This window comes from Clarias gariepinus, chromosome 1, assembly GCF_024256425.1.
Source record: "Clarias gariepinus isolate MV-2021 ecotype Netherlands chromosome 1, CGAR_prim_01v2, whole genome shotgun sequence".
Classification (NCBI taxonomy): domain Eukaryota; kingdom Metazoa; phylum Chordata; class Actinopteri; order Siluriformes; family Clariidae; genus Clarias; species Clarias gariepinus.
In genome coordinates this window covers 23961387-23976748 of record NC_071100.1, presented here as the reverse complement: position 1 = coordinate 23976748, position 15362 = coordinate 23961387, and the positions used below count along the sequence as shown (strand labels likewise).

Here is a 15362-nt window from a genome sequence, read left to right as displayed (position 1 = left end):
AATCCAGAGGGTGGTGCAAACCACTGGGAACAAAAATTAGGGTTTGCGAAAAAATCTCTAAAAAGCCGGTCCTGTATTTGATACAAGATAAATTTGTTCTAGAATGATTGGAAAACACGAATATGGGGAGTAGAGGAAGGGCTCATGATCTAAAGCATATTGCATCATCTGTGTTATGGCATGGATGTGTACAGTTGCCACAGGAAGCACTGGAGTCACTGGTGTTTATTTGTGATGCGGCTGCAGAAAGAAGTAACAGGATGAAGTGTATAGAGCTTTACTTTCCTGCTTAGAATCAGTCAAATGCTGCAGAATTGACAAAACACTATTTTACATCAGACAAACACTTGGCAAATTCCCAGATGAAGCATTCCCACTAACAGATGGAGAATTCCCTACAACATGGAGTAAAAACTGTCCAAGAGCATCCTAAGACAAGAGAGGTGCTTTTCCTATACTGAAGAAAATCGAGACAGAAAGACGCACAAACAAAAAGCAAATAGCGACAGCTGCAGTAAAGACCTGGCGAAGCATCTCAAGGGAGGAAATGCAGCTATTCCCATAGATGTTTATTACTTTCTTATGGTGTCAGAAATAATGGATATACTGGGATAATGCTGTTAGTGGTTTCTCACATTAATTTGAAATAAAATCAGCAATCATGGTGTCATCGTTTGCGTCTGTATAAAAATGTCCCGCTGATTTGTTAATGCAGACTGATTTATTCTTGTGCCCTCCTTTTTCTGCTGGTCTCTGTTCACACACAGGCAGTGCACAGAGAAGTGTGTGATGAATAACTACTTCGGAATTGGCCTGGATGCCAAAATCTCCCTGGAGTTCAACAACAAGAGGGATGAGCACCCTAAGAAGTGCAGGTGCAGTAGGAGGCTATTTTCACTCTCTCTCCCTCTCTCTGTCTCTCTGTCTCTCTCTTTCTCACCTGCACACCTTTATATACTGTAACTGTCTGGTGCTTTTTTGAGAGCACATTGGTATCTGCATAGTTGTGAGTCTAAGGGGTTTTTTCATTTCAAATTTTATTTGTCACATACAGTCATCATATAACATTATATAAAATACATGATCATATACATTATATAAAATATATTTTAAAAAAGTAGTTTCATTCAAATCGTGAACAAAAAACTTCTGCACACACACACACAGTGCAGGTTTGCAAACAGATTTTTTTTATGCGCTCTACAGTAATATTTTGGTCGATTTTTCATATCTAAAAAACAAAAACCATTTCGTTCATTCGATTTTCTCGTTATATATTTTCTCGAGTATAACAAAGTGTTATGTGTAATGTGATAGTAGTAATGATGTTGCGTATTAACATGTATTGATGGTGTGATTTCCGTCTCCCTTTACCCTCAACAGCAGTCGCACGAAAAACATGATGTGGTACGGCGTCCTGGGGACAAAAGAGCTCGTTCAGAAAACCTACAAGAACCTGGAGCAGAGAGTGCAACTGGAGGTGTGTGAGTGTGTGGGTGGAAAAGCGGGGGAAAGTACTTTTACAAGTTTGGACTTGATTTTTTTTGTTGTGGGTGGTGTGGTGTTTGCGTATGTGTGGGGGAAGAAGGGATCCGATTTTATATAGTTGAGCCAACTTTCAGTTATGCTGAATTGAAAACTCTCTTTCTCTCTCTCTCTGTCTCTCTGTCTCTCTCTGTCTCTCTGTGTCTCTCTCTGTCTCTCAGTGTGATGGGGTGCCCATGTCTTTGCCCAGTCTACAAGGCCTGGCCGTACTCAACATCCCTAGTTATGCAGGGGGCATAAACTTTTGGGGAGGCACCAAGGAGGATAATGTAAGTCACGCTCACAGCTGCTCTATTGCACACAATCACTCAGGCCTAACCTCATTTATCTGGAAACCTGATATAGAAAAATCATAGAGGAAACCTTTTTTGTTGGTGACTGTGAAGGTTAAGCAAGAGACTGGAATTTGTGCTTTTGCTCAGATCAGACATAAAGATTATTAAATGAAGTCTGACTGTGTGTTTGTGATAGATGAAGAATGCTGATGGCGCTGATGAAGATTTCCTCTAAATGACGGCTTAGTGACGCCAGTCATACGTCCTGTAGATAAGACACTTTCAGTTTTGCGGCTAACTGACAGATTTGGGTTAACACTCATTTGTCTTCCTTCACATCTAGAATGAGAAAACATTGAGTCAGCATACTAGTGGAGACCTGTGTAAGGTATATCATGGTGGTTTATGAAGGGCTGAGCCAACAGAAACATACTTTTACCTGCAGTTGAAATGAAATCTATGGTGTAAGAAGTTATTTTAAAGGTCCTCTAGTGTCTTTATTGTGAACAGCACACACACACAGCGCATTTTCCTGATATCGATCTTAGTTATTAATGCGTGCATATTTCCATTATCTAATCTCTAAACATCTGCACACTTCCAGACACAGCTTAAAAACAAAGAAAGTTGCACCATAAAAAAACGAAACAATCACTCGAGCAAAGTAAATTATTTCTAGACGGAAACAGTGTGCTAAGGTGTGGCCTTTTATATCAGCAGAGGTGTTGGGATTTATTTTTTACAGTAAGTTGTTTTTATGTTGGACATGACAGCAAAATGAGAAGCAAAAAGTCCCAAATTTAAAGTTAAACAAAATATTAAATAAGTAAATAGATAAATAGATAAATACAGCCCTGCAGAAAGGATTATTGCCGTTGTCCATTGAGAAAGGAACGATATCAGTATTTCCATCTCAGTTGCAGTTCACAACACGAAAGATTTACTTTTGTTCATGCAGAATTTTGGAGCGCCGTCGTTTGATGATAAGAAGCTGGAGGTTGTGGCTGTGTTCGGCAGCATGCAGATGGCCATGTCCCGCGTCATTAATCTACAGCATCACCGCATCACGCAGGTATACACAAATAGACAGGTACAAGCACACACTCCTCCAGTATGTGTTGCATGTGGGACCTAATGTGTGCGGATTTGTGTGGAAACAGTGTCGGCAGGTGAAGATCATCATTAAAGGAGATGAAGGCGTTCCAGTGCAAGTGGATGGAGAAGCCTGGATCCAACCGCCCGGGATTGTCCAGATCATCCACAAAAATCGTGCTCAGATGCTTACCAGAGATCGGGTCAGTGTGTATGTGTGTGTGTGTAACTTGAAATTTTGGTTATTAAACAAGTACAGTGTGATTGAGCAATATGCAAGGCCACCAGAGTAACGGAAAAAATATATGCAGTGATTGCAATTTTAAAATTTAGGACTTAAAACTTTGTGATGTGAGACAAATTCAGCTGAAGTATTAATGTGTAAGTTTAAAATTAGTGAATCATAGTTCGTCAAGTTCCTACCAGGAAAAATCTGGTGGTGTGTGTGTGTGGTCTTCTATGTAGGAGGATGTGTGGGAAGTAAACCAGCTGAGCTGTAAGGAAGTATAGTAGGGAAGTGCATTGAACCACGTTGTGTTAAGTGTTTGTGTGTGCCTATGTTTGTGTGTTGGCACTTTAGGCTTTTGAGAGCACGCTGAAGTCGTGGGAGGATAAGAGGAAGTATGACAGCTGCCGTTCTGCTCGGCCACGTCTCAATTCGCAACAATCCATGGAATACCTGACTGAGGAGGAATGTGCCCAGGTGCAACAACTTGGCCTGGTGGCTGACTCACTCATTAACAGGTATTGGAGTGTATGTGTGTGTATGTGTGTGTATGTGTGTGTATGTGTGTGTTTGTGTGTGTGTGTGTGTGTGTGTGTGTGTGTGTGTGTGTGTGTGTGTGTGTGTGTGTGTGTGGACATGCATTTATTTGGAAATTAAGAAAGAATCGTGAGCTTCTAGGTACAGGAACCCATAAGGAATTGACTGAGAGAAAGTTTACACTAGAATTAGTGTTGTGTTAGGATTTGCGTCTACAGTATCAGTGTAAAATTTATACTAATATAGAGATACGTAAAGAATAGGTTAAGGTTAGTGTTTTATTATGAGGGAAATTTACACTAAAATTAGGGTTGTGTTAAGGTTAGTGTTATACTGAGGAAAAGTTTACACTAGAGTAAGGGTTGTGTTAGGGATAGTGTTATACTGAGGTAAAGTTTACACTAGAGTAAGGGTTGTGTTAGGGATAGTGTTATACTGAGGTAAAGTTTACACTAGAGTAAGGGGTGTGTTAGGGATAGTGTTATACTGAGGTAAAGTTTACACTAGAGTAAGGGTGTGTTAGGGATAGTGTTATACTGAGGTAAAGTTTACACTAGAGTAAGGGTTGTGTTAGGGATAGTGTTATACTGAGGTAAAGTTTACACTAGAGTAAGGGTTGTGTTAGGGATAGTGTTATACTGAGGTAAAGTTTACACTAGAGTAAGGGTTGTGTTAGGGATAGTGTTATACTGAGGTAAAAGTTACACTCGAGTAAGGGTTGTGTTAAAGATAGTGTTATACTGAGGTAAAGTTTACACTAGAGTAAGGGTTGTGTTAGGGATAGTGTTATACTGAGGTAAAGTTTACACTAGAGTAAGGGTTGTGTTAGGGATAGTGTTATACTGAGGTAAAAGTTACACTCGAGTAAGGGTTGTGTTAGAGATAGTGTTATACTGAGGTAAAGTTTACACTCGAGTAAGGGTTGTGTTAGGGATAGTGTTATACTGAGGTAAGGTTTACACCTGAGTAAGGGTTGTGTTAGGGATAGTGTTATACTGAGGTAAAGTTTACACCAGAGTAAGGGTTGTGTTAGGGATAGTGTTATACTGAGGTAAAGTTTACACTAGAGTAAGGGTTGTGTTAGGGATAGTGTTATACTGAGGTAAAGTTTACACTAGAGTAAGGGTTGTGTTAGGGATAGTGTTATACTGAGGTAAAGTTTACACTAGAGTAAGGGTTGTGTTAGGGATAGTGTTATACTGAGGTAAAAGTTACACTCGAGTAAGGGTTGTGTTAAAGATAGTGTTATACTGAGGTAAAGTTTACACTAGAGTAAGGGTTGTGTTAGGGATAGTGTTATACTGAGGTAAAGTTTACACTAGAGTAAGGGTTGTGTTAGGGATAGTGTTATACTGAGGTAAAAGTTACACTCGAGTAAGGGTTGTGTTAGAGATAGTGTTATACTGAGGTAAAGTTTACACTCGAGTAAGGGTTGTGTTAGGGATAGTGTTATACTGAGGTAAGGTTTACACCTGAGTAAGGGTTGTGTTAGGGATAGTGTTATACTGAGGTAAAGTTTACACTAGAGTAAGGGTTGTGTTAGGGATAGTGTTATACTGAGGTAAAGTTTACACTAGAGTAAGGGTTGTGTTAGGGATAGTGTTATACTGAGGTAAAGTTTACACTAGAGTAAGGGTTGTGTTAGGGATAGTGTTATACTGAGGTAAAGTTTACACTAGAGTAAGGGTTGTGTTAGGGATAGTGTTATACTGAGGTAAAGTTTACACTAGAGTAAGGGTTGTGTTAGGGATAGTGTTATACTGAGGTAAAGTTTACACTAGAGTAAGGGTTGTGTTAGGGATAGTGTTATACTGAGGTAAAGTTTACACTAGAGTAAGGGTTCTGTTAGGGATAGTGTTATACTGAGGAAGAGTTTACACTAGAGTAAGGGTTGTGTTAGGGATAGTGTTATACTGAGGTAAAGTTTACACTAGAGTAAGGGTTGTGTTAGGGATAGTGTTATACTGAGGTAAAGTTTACACTAGAGTAAGGGGTGTGTTAGGGATAGTGTTATACTGAGGTAAAGTTTACACTAGAGTAAGGGTGTGTTAGGGATAGTGTTATACTGAGGTAAAGTTTACACTAGAGTAAGGGTTGTGTTAGGGATAGTGTTATACTGAGGTAAAGTTTACACTAGAGTAAGGGTTGTGTTAGGGATAGTGTTATACTGAGGTAAAGTTTACACTAGAGTAAGGGTTGTGTTAGGGATAGTGTTATACTGAGGTAAAGTTTACACTAGAGTAAGGGTTGTGTTAGGGATAGTGTTATACTGAGGTAAAGTTTACACTAGAGTAAGGGTTCTGTTAGGGATAGTGTTATACTGAGGAAGAGTTTACACTAGAGTAAGGGTTGTGTTAGGGATAGTGTTATACTGAGGTAAAGTTTACACTAGAGTAAGGGTTGTGTTAGGGATAGTGTTATACTGAGGTAAAGTTTACACTAGAGTAAGGGGTGTGTTAGGGATAGTGTTATACTGAGGTAAAGTTTACACTAGAGTAAGGGTGTGTTAGGGATAGTGTTATACTGAGGTAAAGTTTACACTAGAGTAAGGGTTGTGTTAGGGATAGTGTTATACTGAGGTAAAGTTTACACTAGAGTAAGGGTTGTGTTAGGGATAGTGTTATACTGAGGTAAAGTTTACACTAGAGTAAGGGTTGTGTTAGGGATAGTGTTATACTGAGGTAAAAGTTACACTCGAGTAAGGGTTGTGTTAAAGATAGTGTTATACTGAGGTAAAGTTTACACTAGAGTAAGGGTTGTGTTAGGGATAGTGTTATACTGAGGTAAAGTTTACACTAGAGTAAGGGTTGTGTTAGGGATAGTGTTATACTGAGGTAAAAGTTACACTCGAGTAAGGGTTGTGTTAGAGATAGTGTTATACTGAGGTAAAGTTTACACTCGAGTAAGGGTTGTGTTAGGGATAGTGTTATACTGAGGTAAGGTTTACACCTGAGTAAGGGTTGTGTTAGGGATAGTGTTATACTGAGGTAAAGTTTACACTAGAGTAAGGGTTGTGTTAGGGATAGTGTTATACTGAGGTAAAGTTTACACTAGAGTAAGGGTTGTGTTAGGGATAGTGTTATACTGAGGTAAAGTTTACACTAGAGTAAGGGTTGTGTTAGGGATAGTGTTATACTGAGGTAAAGTTTACACTAGAGTAAGGGTTGTGTTAGGGATAGTGTTATACTGAGGTAAAGTTTACACTAGAGTAAGGGTTGTGTTAGGGATAGTGTTATACTGAGGTAAAGTTTACACTAGAGTAAGGGTTGTGTTAGGGATAGTGTTATACTGAGGTAAAGTTTACACTAGAGTAAGGGTTGTGTTAGGGATAGTGTTATACTGAGGTAAAGTTTACACTTGAGTAAGGGTTGTGTTAGGGATAGTGTTATACTGAGGTAAAGTTTAAACTAGAGTAAGGGTTGTGTTAGGGATAGTGTTATACTGAGGAAGAGTTTACACTTGAGTAAGGGTTGTGTTAGGGATAGTGTTATACTGAGGTAGAGTTTACACTAGAGTAAGGGTTGTGTTAGGGATAGTGTTATACTGAGGAAGAGTTTACACTTGAGTAAGGGTTGTGTTAGGGTTAGTGTTATACTGAGGTAAAGTTTACACTTGAGTAAGGGTTGTATTAGGGATAGTGTTATACTGAGGTAAAGTTTACACTTAAGTAAGGGTTGTGTTAGGGATAGTGTTATACTGAGGTAAAGTTTACACTAGAGTAAGGGTTGTGTTAGGGATAGTGTTATACTGAGGTAAAGTTTACACTAGAGTAAGGGTTGTGTTAGGGATAGTGTTATACTGAGGTAAAGTTTACACTAGAGTAAGGGTTGTGTTAGGGATAGTGTTATACTGAGGTAAAGTTTACACCTGAGTAAGGGTTGTGTTAGGGATAGTGTTATACTGAGGTAAAGTTTACACTAGAGTAAGGGTTGTGTTAGGGATAGTGTTATACTGAGGAAGAGTTTACACTAGAGTAAGGGTTGTGTTAGAGATAGTGTTATACTGAGGTAAAGTTTACACTAGAGTAAGGGTTGTGTTAGGGATAGTGTTATACTGAGGTAAAGTTTACACTTGAGTAAGGGTTGTGTTAGAGATAGTGTTATACTGAGGTAAAGTTTACACTAGAGTAAGGGTTGTGTTAGGGATAGTGTTATACTGAGGTAAAGTTTACACTTGAGTAAGGGTTGTGTTAGGGATAGTGTTATACTGAGGTAAAGTTTACACTAGAGTAAGGGTTGTGTTAGGGATAGTGTTATACTGAGGTAAAGTTTACACTAGAGTAAGGGTTGTGTTAGGGATAGTGTTATACTAGTGTTATACTGAGAGTAAGGGTTGTGTTAGGGATAGTGTTATACTGAGGTAAAGTTTACACTAGAGTAAGGGTTGTGTTAGGGATAGTGTTATACTGAGGTAAAGTTTACACTAGAGTAAGGGTTGTGTTAGGGATAGTGTTATACTGAGGTAAAGTTTACACTAGAGTAAGGGTTGTGTTAGGGATAGTGTTATACTGAGGTAAAGTTTACACTAGAGTAAGGGTTGTGTTAGGGATAGTGTTATACTGAGGTAAAGTTTACACTAGAGTAAGGGTTGTGTTAGGGATAGTGTTATACTGAGGTAAAGTTTACACTTGAGTAAGGGTTGTGTTAGGGATAGTGTTATACTGAGGTAAAGTTTAAACTAGAGTAAGGGTTGTGTTAGGGATAGTGTTATACTGAGGAAGAGTTTACACTTGAGTAAGGGTTGTGTTAGGGATAGTGTTATACTGAGGTAGAGTTTACACTAGAGTAAGGGTTGTGTTAGGGATAGTGTTATACTGAGGAAGAGTTTACACTTGAGTAAGGGTTGTGTTAGGGTTAGTGTTATACTGAGGTAAAGTTTACACTTGAGTAAGGGTTGTATTAGGGATAGTGTTATACTGAGGTAAAGTTTACACTTAAGTAAGGGTTGTGTTAGGGATAGTGTTATACTGAGGTAAAGTTTACACTAGAGTAAGGGTTGTGTTAGGGATAGTGTTATACTGAGGTAAAGTTTACACTAGAGTAAGGGTTGTGTTAGGGATAGTGTTATACTGAGGTAAAGTTTACACTAGAGTAAGGGTTGTGTTAGGGATAGTGTTATACTGAGGTAAAGTTTACACCTGAGTAAGGGTTGTGTTAGGGATAGTGTTATACTGAGGTAAAGTTTACACTAGAGTAAGGGTTGTGTTAGGGATAGTGTTATACTGAGGAAGAGTTTACACTAGAGTAAGGGTTGTGTTAGAGATAGTGTTATACTGAGGTAAAGTTTACACTAGAGTAAGGGTTGTGTTAGGGATAGTGTTATACTGAGGTAAAGTTTACACTTGAGTAAGGGTTGTGTTAGAGATAGTGTTATACTGAGGTAAAGTTTACACTAGAGTAAGGGTTGTGTTAGGGATAGTGTTATACTGAGGTAAAGTTTACACTTGAGTAAGGGTTGTGTTAGGGATAGTGTTATACTGAGGTAAAGTTTACACTAGAGTAAGGGTTGTGTTAGGGATAGTGTTATACTGAGGTAAAGTTTACACTAGAGTAAGGGTTGTGTTAGGGATAGTGTTATACTAGTGTTATACTGAGAGTAAGGGTTGTGTTAGGGATAGTGTTATACTGAGGTAAAGTTTACACTAGAGTAAGGGTTGTGTTAGGGATAGTGTTATACTGAGGAAGAGTTTACACTTGAGTAAGGGTTGTGTTAAGGATAGTGTTATACTGAGGTAAAGTTTACACTAGAGTAAGGGTTGTGTTAGGGATAGTGTTATACTGAGGTAAAGTTTACACTTGAGTAAGGGTTGTGTTAGGGATAGTGTTATACTGAGGTAAAGTTTACACTAGAGTAAGGGTTGTGTTAGGGATAGTGTTATACTGAGGTAAAGTTTACACTAGAGTAAGGGTTGTGTTAGGGATAGTGTTATACTGAGGTAAAGTTTACACTAGAGTAAGGGTTGTGTTAGGGATAGTGTTATACTGAGGTAAAGATTACCACTAGAGTTGTTGATGTTAGGGTTAATGCTATGTTAGGCTAATGTTTCACTGGAGTTAGGGTTGTGTTAGGGGTTTGTTAGGGTCAGTGTTATACTGAGAGAAAGTTAGCTTTAGAGTTAGGGCCGTGTTAGGGTTAATGTTATATCATGATAAAGTTGGAACTAGCGTTAAAGTGGTTTTAGGTTTAGGGTTATAATGAGGTAAAGTGTGCACTACAGTTAGGGTTGTTAGTAAATATAAAATCCTTTGGTTTGTTTTTGTTTTTTTATGTCATTCATTGTCTCAGAAATGATATCTTCACCTGTTGTTTGTTTGCGTGTGCGTGTAGGATACGGGAAGTGGCCAAGACCCATAAGGTGGTGGAACAGGAGTTGGCTCATGCAGTAAATGCCAGTGCTGCTGTCCTCACTGAGGCATTTCCCTCTAAACCCTCCAGCCCAGAGGTACAGCGGCTGAGAATTATATATACTCAGCAAAAAAAGAAACGTCCTCTGACTTTCAATAGTTTTTACTTTCAGTAAACTTAATGTGTAAATATTTGTATGAACACTAAAAGAGTCAACACCATAAACAGACATAAACTAAAAATGTTGCACAATGTGTCCCTGAATGAAGGGAGGCTCAAAATCAAAAGTACCAGTCAGTATCTGGTGTGGCCACCAGCTGCTTGAAGTACTGCAGTGCATCTCCTCCTCATGGACTGCCTATTGCGGACAGTCTGAGCACTGATGGAGGGATTGTGTGTTCCTGGTGTGACTCGGGCAGTTATTGTGGCCATCCTGTACCTGTCACGCAGGTGTGATATTCGGATTTACCGATCCTGTGCAGGTGTTGTTACACGTGGTCTTCCACTGCGAGGATGATCAGCTGTCCTTCCTGTCTCCCTGTAGCGCTGTCCTAGGCGTCTCACAGAGCGGACATGGCAATTAATTGCCCTAGCCACATCAGCAGTCCTCATGCCTCCCTGCAGCATGCCTAATGCACGTTCACGCAGATGAGCAGGGACCCTGGGCATCTTTCTTTGGGTGTTTTTCAGTCAGTAGACAAGTCTCTTTATTGTCCTGCGTTTTTAAAACTGTGACCGTAAATGCCTACTTTCTGTAAGCTGTTAAGGTCTTAACGACTATTCCACAGGTGCATGTTAATTAATTGATTATGGTTAATTGAACATGCATGGAAAACATTGTTTAAACCCTTTACAATGAGAATCTGTAAAGTTATTAGGATTTTAACAACATTATTGTTGAAATACACAGTCCTGAAAAAGGGACGTTTCTTTTTTTGCTAAGTATATAATTAACTCATCAGAGAACCCAGAAGTTATACTGTATGACAAAGCAGTTCCTACTGTTACTACATAATATTTATTACCCCTAATGCATTGTGTTTATGTGTAGAGAATACAACTTTACTGTACTGTAGCTCAACATCTGTATGGCTTTAATTTGGATAAAGACAGTTTAATAAGATAATTTTTTTTTATTCTATGTGGAAACACTCATCCATGTAGCATACAGTACTTCACACATAAGTGCTGCTGCTTTAGTGCTGAAATAATATTGTTTGTGTGTGTGTGTGTGTGTGTGTGTTTAAGAGTGAAAGAGTGTGGACGCGAAGGAAACCCATTTTGATCCTGCTGAATGCTTTTTGAGCTCTGCATTAGAACCGCTACTCAGTGTGTGTGATGTTAAACAGCAGGAGTTTGAAAAAGGTCACTCTGAACAGACAGGTTTACACAGGTGTGTGTGTGTGTTTTGTTACCAGTGTCTGAGTCGCAGCACCGCTGTGGAGATTGTCAACAGCAGTAAAGTGCTGCAGCAGGAGACTAAAATGCTGTTAGAAGGGAAACTGCTGGTGAGAGGCATTTCATTTTTCTTCTCTTTCTCTTCACAAACTCGCACATCCACGTTCGTAAATCACTCCACTGGCACGGAATTTAGCTGTATTTATTTCTAACCGAGTCAGGATTCCTGCACAGTGTTAGAGCCTGTACCGGTTTACGTCACGATGACGTTGGACACGCACGCACACTGTTAGTGAAAAAAGACAACAGGCGTAAATGGAGCTTGACTAATAAAAATGGATATTTGGTTGCATTCCTTCATTAAAAAATGTCATGCTGTAATCAAAAGGGTGTAAAGGCATATATTCTTTCACATTCTTACACCAAGTGTAGCAGACTAATGCCATGTCTGATCAAAAGTCCTGGTTATTTATTTGAATATTGTTGAGAATCTTTTAGCGATTGCAATGAAATCAAAGTAAATGATTTGACATGAAAAAGTCTGTTTTTAAATTAGCTAGGATTACTTCTCTGGTAGGAAGTGTACAATGTTAGGGGCTAAAAGCTTCTACTGCATCTCTCTATTTATAAAGCTTCTGTATCCTAGTGTGACATCTGTGCGAGCCGTGTTTACTGTCTACTGTTCTCCGCTATTTCCCTGCAGGGACTCAGCCTTGTTTACTTGAATAAATAATCTGTCCGAGACAGAGAAAACTTATTCTGTTTTTGTGTGTGTGTGTGTTTGTGTGTGTGTGTACCTGTGCTCCTGTGTTGTGTTATAGCAGTTAGAGGCTCCTCAGGAAGAAGATCTGCTTTCCACGCTCAACTCTCTCAGCGCTGAGTTAATCAAACTGGAGGACATCCACTGGATCTGTCCCAGCATGCATTGCTCCGAAGAGGTGCGGTTGGACATCAGCTCACATAAATAGCGTACAGCTGACACACCTTCGAGCTCAAGTGATGTTCAGTCTTATTTGATCTGCATTAAATGCAGAATGTTGTAAATGTATATTAGGCTGCAGGCATTTTAAAGGTCTCCTATTTTACACAGGTGTCAAAGCTCCCCAGTGTATATGTTAATGCTCCAGCTCAAACAATCCTCAGATCATTTTTATTTTATTTTATTTTATTGCGCCTCTGCAAAGGTACACCCCATCAGAGAACACCAGAGCTGAGCAACATGCTGCGCAATGGGATCTACTTATACGAGGTCACAACAGGGGAAAAATTGACTTGGCTTGTTTAAGGCCCAGACAATATAAAAATGGAACAGGAAAATATTGTGTATTATAAACGACTAAAAATAACTAAAATTGAATATTACATTATACGCCCCCTTAAGGTGATTAAATATTAAAATATTATTTTTGATGGATTATGCTAGACATTAATAGAAGATATTTTCACAGTTAATAATACGGGCTTTGTTTATACATGACATGCTAGGTGTTTACATGTAATGGACATTCCAATCTTTAATTAACGGTTTTGATTATTTGAACATGCATCAATTTTTAGATCGTTAGTAAAAAAAAAAAAATTCTTTTTTTGCTGTATGTTTTGTTTTTTTAAGAAAAAAGTTCTCAAAATTCTGACATAAATGTTTAAACAACAGGGAAATCCTGTGGAACCATTTTACAGTTTAGGAATGACGATAATGAAAATACACTGTATGCTTTTACTATTTACTTTTAAAAGAGCTTAAAGTTCAACTTGTTAAAAATGATAATAAGACAAAACCTGAATGAGTTAAATGTGAGAGTCATTTATAACCCAACATACAGCAGTAAAGAAGGATCATTAACTTCTACTCTATATATATATATTATAACTTTGTGTCTCTGTTAATCTTATGTTTTATGTTTTTTTGGTCTTGACCACAGGACTCATCCAGAACAAGCGCTAAGAGCAGCAGCATGAAGCTGAAGATCATCCCCAAAGTAAAGAAGGAGAGAGAGAAGCTGCACAAGCAGCGCTCCAACAGTTCTCTCTCAGGTCAGATACACATTATAGAAACCCTACTATAACCAAAAGTTCTCTCACCCTTTTTTTTTCGTGAAACAGGAAGTCACTGTACACCCTGTCTCCTAACTTGAACGTTACAGTACATTGGTCACTTCTTACATCAACTTTCATAGCTGAACTGTCCCCATTGCTGTTTCCATGTATCTCAGAGTAAGAGGACTGATTTGTGTGTGTGTGTGTACATGTATAAAGTTCACTAGATCAGCGATTAAACCTGATCTAAGATCAGCAGTCTTACTCTGATGGGCCTGTCCTCATGTTTGCTCTGTGGCTTCATAAAGTTTGTGTCATACTTGGTTGTATGTTCACAGGCATTTCATGGAGTGAACATCGGTTTTGGCCTGAAATCTGATAAAATAATGACTTGTCCAGTGTTTTCTATCTGATCATTAACTAGCACATTCACCATGAGCAGGAAATACTGGGAAATCATTTTATCTGAAATGTATTAATCAAGGAAATTACATTCTGTATGTAGAGAATAAATCATACCTACTGTACTGTGGTTGTGTGCTGTTAGAGGAAAATCATCTCTGATTACGATAGAGTTATCATAGACGTCCCTGTGAGGCGTTTGTTACGTGAGAAATGAAAGCATATTGGAATAAGGACATTTATATAAACAAATCGTTTCAGTGTTAGTCAGAGCAGCTGTTATAGAAAATAAAGACATCCAGAGATAAGAATTCAACAGAAAACAAATTAGGTATAAGGATTAGAGGGATTAGACATCCTGTAAAGTCCAACCAAAGCAATTTTTACCAAAACGCATTAATCTTTTAAACTTTCTTAAAGCAAGAGCAATGTAAGGAAACGTTGCTCTGGTTACTTGAACGTCTGTGTGTTAGTCATGTCAGTGTCGTGTCACACACAGATGGAGCACACAAATTCTTCCATCTGGAAACTAAGACACCAGATTTTACAGATGTAGCCTCATTTACACCACTGACTAAAGACTGAAATGGACGTTTTATTAAATGATTTCCTCTGTAGAATTAGAGGTATGACTAACAGCATACACTGCAGGTGTAAAAGATAATGATTAGATAGAAAACCACTGGGAAATCTCTTACCACTTTCACTCCAGGGATGCTGGCCAGTGTCTATGCAGGCTTTACGTGTTACTGGGTCTGTTTCATTCCTGTTTCATTCCTCTGTTTGTGTGTGTGTATGTTTATGTGTATGTGTGTGTCTTCTTGGGGGCTAGCAGAGAGATGGGGTGCAGAGGAGGTGGGCACGTGGCTGGATTCGTTGGGGTTAGGGGAGTACAGGGAGAGGTTTGTGGCCCGGGACATCCAGGGCTGGCAGCTGGCTCAGCTCCAGAGACAAGACCTGAAGGTACAGCGGGACGACGAGCGCTCAGACAGCGGCTTCAACTGCAACACTCACACACAAGCAAATCACCAGCTGTGTCTCAAATCCTGTCCTGGAGTCAAACGATTCAAAACATGAATGAATCTAGAAAAACACGGTTTTTACATGGGACCGTACAAATCAAAGCAAAAGTTTTGGCACCTTTTAGGACTAAGGGAAATTCATTGTCCAAATGCAATTCAGCACAAACCGAATTTTTTTATCTGAAAATTTTCAGATATAAAATGGCCGTTAGAGCTTTCTTCTGTCCAACATTTCCTAAAAGTCTCCACTGCTGTGGTGCAAAATGGGACAGGAAAGTATAAAAGATGTCCATTAATTTCTGCCTTTTGTTTTTTGGTTTGTTTTTGTTCTATACCTGTTTAACATCTAACAGTTAATAATAATAATAATAATAATATGGGTATGTGATTTGAGACACAGACTGTAGTCAAGGTCAGGGGTGTCAAACTCACTTTAGCTAGTGATATGTATATATAATAGGAATGTGTGTATCACTAGCTAAA

General features: G+C 38.8%; 1 protein-coding gene across 5 annotated transcripts in view; it reads left to right on the top strand.

Annotated features, from left to right (window-relative positions):
- Nucleotides 1–15362, top strand: part of si:dkey-172j4.3 (diacylglycerol kinase delta) — a 90243-nt gene that overhangs the window by 72439 nt on the left and 2442 nt on the right. For 3 of the 5 annotated variants that reach the window (XM_053492614.1, XM_053492624.1, XM_053492605.1), the window contains 11 exons: nt 768–875; nt 1384–1480; nt 1707–1814; nt 2779–2892; nt 2981–3115; nt 3493–3656; nt 10003–10117; nt 11439–11528; nt 12240–12356; nt 13341–13452; nt 14690–14820. In XM_053492614.1, the coding sequence (XP_053348589.1) occupies nt 768–875; nt 1384–1480; nt 1707–1814; nt 2779–2892; nt 2981–3115; nt 3493–3656; nt 10003–10117; nt 11439–11528; nt 12240–12356; nt 13341–13452; nt 14690–14820 (1291 nt within the window). The remainder of the gene's footprint in view (nt 1–767; nt 876–1383; nt 1481–1706; nt 1815–2778; nt 2893–2980; nt 3116–3492; nt 3657–10002; nt 10118–11438; nt 11529–12239; nt 12357–13340; nt 13453–14689; nt 14821–15362) is intronic. The other 2 variants (XM_053492643.1, XM_053492634.1) reach the window with 2 other exon arrangements.